This window comes from Lissotriton helveticus, chromosome 7 (assembly GCF_964261635.1).
Source record: "Lissotriton helveticus chromosome 7, aLisHel1.1, whole genome shotgun sequence".
Classification (NCBI taxonomy): domain Eukaryota; kingdom Metazoa; phylum Chordata; class Amphibia; order Caudata; family Salamandridae; genus Lissotriton; species Lissotriton helveticus.
The window spans coordinates 1197101812-1197110195 of NC_136068.1; the positions used below are offsets into that span (position 1 = coordinate 1197101812).

The 8384-nt window shown below is 43.5% G+C and overlaps 1 protein-coding gene across 3 annotated transcripts in view; it reads right to left on the reverse strand.

The window, feature by feature from the left end:
* RHOT1 (ras homolog family member T1) overlaps positions 1 to 8384 on the reverse strand; it is a 688574-nt gene that overhangs the window by 301339 nt on the left and 378851 nt on the right. For all 3 annotated transcript variants that reach the window (XM_078654375.1, XM_078654374.1, XM_078654373.1), the window contains exon 14: positions 2225 to 2325. In XM_078654375.1, the coding sequence (XP_078510501.1) occupies positions 2225 to 2325 (101 nt within the window). The remainder of the gene's footprint in view (positions 1 to 2224; positions 2326 to 8384) is intronic.

An 8384-nucleotide genomic window follows, 5' to 3' on the forward strand; every position in this document is an offset into this window, starting at 1 on the left:
TAGAGACCAGTGGTGATTTGCGCTATACAAAAGCTAGGAAACATAACATAACATAGAAATGCCCCCTGGAACCGAACCTAACCTACAATCCACGTCTCGGCTGAGAGGCTGCCCAGGCTGCCACACAGCAGACATGTAGCTGGACCCCTGGCTGGAGAGCCCCCGCTCTCCTGGGCCTGCAACAATGCACATCCTGGGCGAGGTGCTAGGTCTCCTCCCCAGGATGGGCAGGGGGAAGCTTCAAAGGCCTGCCGCCTCTGTGAGCTTCTCCAGACCATTTTCTGTACCCAGCAACTGGCCCCCACCAGTTCTGACCCCCACTCTGGCGGGAAGACTAGCGGAAAAAATAATAATAATAATAATAATGAGTTTTATATAGCACCTGGTTACACTGAGATCAGTGTGTCCCCGCGCTTGTTGTGGCTCGCCCCAGGTAGTCAGACAGATCAATCCCTCCAGCTCTCCCCTACTAACATCCCCCTCTTTAAGCGGAGGGAAGTTTCAGGGCAGACCAGACTACAAAAGCCAATTCTTACACTGGGAAGGAAACAAGCTTCCGGGGACTGGTTTCTAGCATTACAGCCGTCTTCGGCCCGGCTTGCTTGAATCCTGATGGTGCAATGAGCAAGGGACTCACATCTGAGTATACCCTTCCACGCTTAGGGTGGACAAAATTATTTACAACAAGGGGTGGTGATGGACAGAGTCTCTGAATTAAGCAGAGTACTCTCACCCAGTCAAGAGATCAGGGCTAGATCCAACACCGTTTTTTAGCTCATTGCACCATCCCAGTTTCAGAACCTGGCTGTATGCAAATTAGTCTGTCCCTGGCCCAGTGCATCATGGGAACAGGGCAGACCAGACTACAAAAGCCAATTCTTACACTGGGAAGGAAACAAGCTTCCGGGGACCGGTTTCTGGCAAGTGTTCTGATTAACTCAGATACTCTGTCGATCACCACCCCCTTTTTGTAATTATTTTGGCCACCATGAGTGTGGAAGGATATGCTCAGACATGAGTCCCTTGCTCATTGCACCATCAGGATTCAAGCAAGCCGGGCCGAAGACGGCGGCAATGCCAGAAACCGGTCCCCGGAAGCTTGTTTCCTTTCCAGTGAAGAATTGGCTTGGTAGTTTGGTCTGCCCTGTTCCCATGATGCACTGGGCCAGAGACAGACTAATTTGCATGTAGCTAGGTTCTGAAACTGGGATGGTGCAATGAGCTAAAAAACGGTGTTGGATCTAGCCCTGATCTCTTGACTGGGTGAGAGTACTCTGCTTAATTCAGAGACTCTGTCCATCACCACCCCTTGTTGTAAATAGTTTCACAGGTAAGAGGCAGACAACCGGTCAGCTGCTACAAGGTACTTGTTAATCAATATGTACAGGTTGAACATGTAAGGTAGCGCAAAGGGATATCTAAGCCAAATGAGTGAGGAAAGAGGAAAAAACTGCTAAAAATTAAACAGGACACACAGGGAGTATAGTAGAGAGGGGTTGGGCACAAGGGGAGGTGGACTCGAATGAAGCCTACAGAGGCGATACCCAACAGAATTGAACAGGTACCGTGAAGCGAGAGTACTATTGTGTCTGTTAATATTGAGTCATGTATTTAGTTCTCTTCTTTATTGTTTTACATAAAATATAAAATGCAAGCGGTTGTACTGTCCGTATACTAAATGCTTCTGGAGCTCCAACATGTTTTCTGATCCAGGAAAGGCTCACAGCCAGTGAAGGCATGCGCAATTGCTTTTATATCGAACGTATGACACCCTTTCAGCCGGCCTCCGGGTTGTAGGCGCATGCATGTAATGTTGTTGGAATCACGAATAAAGTCTTGCTTTTAAAAAAAAAAAAAAAAAAAATTAAACAGGACTGGGTGCAGTATTGCTAGAGGAAAAGAACTGCTGAGTGATAGATGGGCTAGTTCACACCAAACTGATCTTGCAAATTAAATGGGTGTGTGCATGAACTAGGTAGAGGTAGGAGACACAAGATACACAACAATTTGCTTTTACAGATTTTGAGTGGTAGTTTCCTGTATCACAACTAGGTGGATGGATACCCTCTAATTTGGTAAGAATAAGTTCTTGCAATGCAATGTAACATTCTGGAGCACTATGAAACAATCAAAGTCTCTATGTGGGTAACCATGTGGGTATACAAGGCAAAATGCTGCCATAATATGAAAGAAAGTAATCCAAAAAAAATTACATTTATGTTACCTGTAATTGCCATTGCCTGGGACTCTTGCTCAGTCAGAATGGAGTAACCCAAGTACCCTAGATACTCCAAGCACCGTTGTACATCTAGATAAGTGGTTAACCTAAATAAGAATAAAATCACATTTCAAAATTCAACTCACAATAAATATTTGCAAGTGTATGGTGACCTTCAGATGCTTTGTGCAGCTGTCATCTCTTAATACTATATTGGTATTAAATAAGCAACGCATAATAATATTGAGCACCTTCAAAGAAAAGCAAGTAATGTCCGCATTAACACAAAACTGCAAAAACGTATGTAGAAGGCCATTACCTAACTAAGGTAACCTATAAACTTACAAAAAACGTAAGAAGAGATTTACTGTTAACATACCTTTGAATGCTGTAGAATAACTAATTTTGCAAAAGTAACAAAGGTAGAATTGCAAGGCTGTGGACAATAAACAAGGTCTGAGTAAGCCCTGGTATTAGACTGACAATATCAGCCAGGGATAAATAATTCCAGTCCTCGAAAATAGAGAGTTTAATTTCATACTCTGAAAATGGGAGAAAGTTGGAAACTATGAAGGATCTTGTGTCTTAAAATGAGGATGGGTAAAGAACAAAATAGGACATGCGGACCAGATGAAATCTCCAACTACAGATCACAGTGTATTGCAATGTTCCACAATTTTTAAACATTCCTTGACATTCTGGCAAATTTACAGTTTTCACAAATATGTCTTCTAGAATTAGCATGATCTTACTGAAGCTGGTGTAAATCGAAAAAACCCTAAACTACAGACCTTCTGTAAATCTACATTTCCAGGAAAAGACATTAAAATGAAAGCATTGCAACAGCTATCTTATTACAGACATCAAAAACTATCAAGCTATATCACAGGCTGTTTTACAACCACATCATGGAATGGACATTTCCACCTGGGATGACCAAGTCACGATGGATGGAAATGGAGCTTTAGTTCATCCTCTTTCATCGCCTCTCTAACATGGGCACCCCAATCATGACAAGGCCCTTGGATGGTCTCACCGTATCTATGAGATCTCATTCACATTATCTCTGTGTCTCAACATTGTTTCCATCACTGACCAGTTACATCCGAGGTCCATCAGGCTATCGGCATTACCCACTTTCTTGTTAAAATCAATATGAATCCTCTCTTTTCCTAATCAAGTCCTATGGGCTTACCTTCTACAACTATGCAGACAGCCCCTGATCATACTTCACCAGAAAAGTGTGCCAACCATAATGCATCGACCACAGTACCATGCCTCTGCTGAGTCAATGAGTTGATGACCCCAATATACCTCAGATAGAAATCCTGGCATGTAGAATTAAATCCTTGATGATATCAATGGGACGTGGAATTGGTCCCCCCAGTCTGCGCCATAAGTATCCACTACAAATCTCAGAGCCATCTGAGACATTAAAATGAGGTTGGGGCCACAGGGTAGTTCAGTTGTGAAATGCTCCTTCTGTAACCGAAGACTCTTTGAAAAGAAATTCCAAAGTCTAGGACTCACCCTTTGGGTTCAAGCACTCATTGCTCTTGTGCTTTAATATATGGAAAGCAGCTTCACAAAATTAATGTATTTGGGAGCCGAAGATGTTGGCACTAGAAGCACTCCATGACCTACCTGCGGTCACACAAAATCTCAGATCGAAGCCTTGTAGGTAGCACATCACATCTTCAATAGAATAGAAGAACAAGTTACTTACCTTTGGTAACGATATATCTGCAAGAAACATTGGTTAGTGATAGATTCCTTACTTTAGAATTACCCCCAGGCATCAGACTGGATCCAGAAAGTTTTCGTCAGTAGTACCCCTGCGGGTCATCCGTCGTTGTGGTCGCCGAGATGACGTCGCGGCAGCTACTTAGATGCTGCCCTCACGCGCTGACGTTAGGTAGGTAGGTAGATATATATATATATATATATATATATATATGCCACAAAACAGAGTTGCCCCTGAAGGAGAGCCCAACACGAGTGGTGATACTTCACTTCTTTTATTGGAGGTTTGACAGAGTAGTGAGCACGGAATCGCCAGTCCTTTAGTCTTTTAGCCGACGCGTTTCGGGCTACCCGCCCTTTGTCATAGGCTGCTTTGAAGTTGACAAGACCAATGAGCGCACTTATTATTCCTCTGGAACCCGCCCCAGTGGGCGTGACCGCACCCGCGGCCTTCTGGTACCTGAAGTGCACTTAGTATTCCTCAAGTGAGTTTGGCTTGTGCTCCCAGTTTAAAGTCGAATTAAAATCCCAAGTGGGTTGACCAACGATCATGCCGCAACTGCCGCTGCCACAATAAACACCTCCAACAGGAAAACCTCTCGTCCCATAAAGTGCGCGCCGGGTGGCGCCATCACAGGTCTGCTGCCGTGCAGAGGGGCTCTCCCACGGCTGGGCCAGCCGTATTTAAATGCCACAAAACAGAGTTGCCCCTGAAGGAGAGCCCAACACGAGTGGTGATACTTCACTTCTTTTATTGGAGGTTTGACAGAGTAGTGAGCAAGGAATCGCCAGTCCTTTAGTCTTTTAGCCGACGCGTTTCGGGCTACCCGCCCTTTGTCATAGGCTGCTTTGAAGTTGACAAGACCAATGAGCGCACTTATTATTCCTCTGGAACCCGCCCCAGTGGGCGTGACCGCACCCGCGGCCTTCTGGTACCTGAAGTGCACTTAGTATTCCTCAAGTGAGTTTGGCTTGTGCTCCCAGTTTAAAGTCGAATTAAAATCCCAAGTGGGTTGACCAAAGATCATGCCGCAACTGCCGCTGCCACAATAAACACCTCCAACAGGAAAACCTCTCGTCCCATAAAGTGCGCGCCGGGTGGCGCCATCACAGGTCTGCTGCCGTGCAGAGGGGCTCTCCCACGGCTGGGCCAGCCGTATTTAAATGCCACAAAACAGAGTTGCCCCTGAAGGAGAGCCCAACACGAGTGGTGATACTTCACTTCTTTTATTGGAGGTTTGACAGAGTAGTGAGCACGGAATCGCCAGTCCTTTAGTCTTTTAGCCGACGCGTTTCGGGCTACCCGCCCTTTGTCATAGGCTGCTTTGAAGTTGACAAGACCAATGAGCGCACTTATTATTCCTCTGGAACCCGCCCCAGTGGGCGTGACCGCACCCGCGGCCTTCTGGTACCTGAAGTGCACTTAGTATTCCTCAAGTGAGTTTGGCTTGTGCTCCCAGTTTAAAATCGAATTAAAATCCCAAGTGGGTTGACCAAAGGTCATGCCGCAACTGCCGCTGCCACAATAAACACCTCCAACAGGAAAACCTCTCGTCCCATAAAGTGCGCGCCGGGTGGCGCCATCACAGGTCTATATATATAGAGAGAGAGAAATTTTACTGACATAAAACCATTGAAATTCCCACGTTATAGTTAGTTGGACTCACTATAACTTGCGCGCCTGCAATGCACTGCTGATGACGTCACATATTACATCACTCATGACATGGTCAGTGACATCACTCATGACATCACTGATGACACCATCCAGTGAATGTGTCTTTCTGAAAAATAAATGTATATGTAAAGGTCGATGGAAGAATAAATGTTTAAATAAGTGTCTTAATGGATGTTTCTTTTTAAAAAAATTGATTGGTTAACTGGCTTATTAAGTGTATCTTAGTGAATACATATATTAGCGAGTATTGTTTAAATATTTAAATGTTTGTATCAGTGATTCACTTTGTGTATAAGTGGCTGCATGGGTTGGTGATTAGCTACATGTGTGTGTATATGGGTTATTAGATTTTTTTTTAGTATCAGTATGAGTGTCTGTATGGTTTGGTGGGGGTGTTACTTAGCACATAGATGCATCAATGACTGACTCACTGTTTGTATGTGTTTTGAAGACAGCATATGTGCAGGACTGTATGGGTGGATGAGTGTGTATATGTGTGTGTTAGTGAGTGAATGACTGTCTCACTAGTGTCTTTATCAGTAACTACATATGTTTTAATCTAGTATATGTGAGTATTGACGTATATAAGTGAGTATATGTGAGAGTGAGAGATTGAAAGAGTTATTGTTTAAATAAGTGTTTCTATAAGTGATTGTTTAAGAGAGTAAGTATGTGTAAGTTTCCTTAGAAGTAAGGTGGTAGTGTGTGTATAGCTGTATATGCAAATAAATGGATGTTCAATAGTTTATTTGCATGTGTGATTATGTGTGTGAGTAACTTTTGGATGACTGTCGGTGTGTAACAGAATGTATAGGTGTTTCACTACATATGATGAGTGAATATATGTATGAGTGACTATATAGAACTGTTGGTGAATGAGTGGATGTGTATATAGATGGTGGTATTACTGAATTGGTTGTTGTAACTGGTATGGGTATCTCTATTTTTTTTTAAATGTTAAGTTTCTATTTTTGAATATGTGTTTCAAGGGTTACATTACACTGAAAGGAGGTCTGTCGCTCTGTCACAAGGATGGTGTCATCAGTGGTGTCATGAGTGATGTCACTGACCATGTCATGAGTGATGTAATATGTGACGTCATCAGCAGTGCATTGCAGGCGCGCAAGTTATAGTGAGTCCAACTAACTATAACGTGGGAATTTCAATGGTTTTATGTCAGTAAAATTTCCAGCTAACTATAACTGGTGTCAAACCTATGGTTTTTTCAGTGAATTTAATAGGTTTTTTAAATGCTAATTCCTAACTATAACTGGTGTGAAACCTATGGTATTTTCAGTGAATTTCATAGGTTTTTTAAATGCTAATTTCTAACTATAACTGGTGTGAAACCTATGGTATTTTCAGTAATTTTCATAGGTTTTTTAAATGCTAATTCCTAACTATAACTGGTGTGAAACCTATGGTATTTTCAGTGAATTTCATAGGTTTTTTAAATGCTAATTCCTTACTATATAAGACCTGAAAGCCCACCAGGAATCTCCAGCATGCGCCAGGGGACTGCATTGCAGAGAGGTGTAATGAAGCCACGCCCCTTTTTACACCTCTCTGCAACGCAGCCCCCGTGCATGTTTGAAGAGGGGGAACTAATTCCCCTTGCATACTGGGGGCCCCTGGGGGCCAACTAGCCCACCTGGAACCTCCAGTATGCGCCAGGGGGCTGCATTGCAGAGGTGTAATGAGGCTATGCCCCTAGTTACACCTCTCTGCAATGCAGCACCCTGCCACGTTTGCAGAGGGGGAACTAATTCCCCTTGCATACTGGGGGTCCCTGGGGGCCAACTAGCCCACCAGGAGCCTCCAGTATGCGCCAGGGGGCTGCATTGCAGAGAGGTGTAATGAGGCCACACCCTTTTTTACACCTCTCTGCAACGCAGGCCACTGGCGCGTTTGCAGAGGGGGGACTAATTCCCCTTGCATACTGGGGGTCCCTGGGTCATATCTGCCCAAACACTGATATTCCGAACGATTGAAAATTACTTTTCTTGAGAAACATTTGAATTTGGATTATCATGTCCTATACTTTGGAATTTTTGAAAGACTGACTTTGAGGATGCTATAAATTACTCAAGTCTGCCCGAATTGTCTGGGTAAAATTGATACCTAGTCACTTTGAATAAGAATGTACTTACGTCTCGTCTAACATTTGGAAGAAATATCTAGTTATATGACAACAGGATACCGACATAACTTGAAGGAAATAAGAACGCCCTGAAGAAGTTCTGTTGTACAGAACGAAACGTTTCGGCTGGCTGTGGTACATAAACTTAAGGAAAATAAAAGCTTTTGAATATACACCAAGATTCAGCGCTTCAATAAGGACTCTAAGTGATATGATTTGATTGGACTTATTGTGCAAGTGGTGCTGTGCCAAACTTTGGAATATTCTCCACTACTCTCTACTACTCACTCTCTCCTACTCCACTACTCTCAAATACTCACTCTCTGCTACTCATTCTCTACTACTCTACTACTCTCTCTCTACTACTCACTCCCCACTACTCACTCTCTACTACTCACTCTCTACTACTCACTCTTTACTACTCACTCTTTACTACTCACTCTTTACTACTCACTCTCTACTACTCACTCTCTACTACTCACTCTACTACTACTCTCTCTACTACTCTCTCTACTACTCTCTCTCTACTACTCTCTCTACTACTCACTCTCTACTACTCTCTACTACTCACTCTTTACTTCTCTCTACTACTCACTCTCTACTGC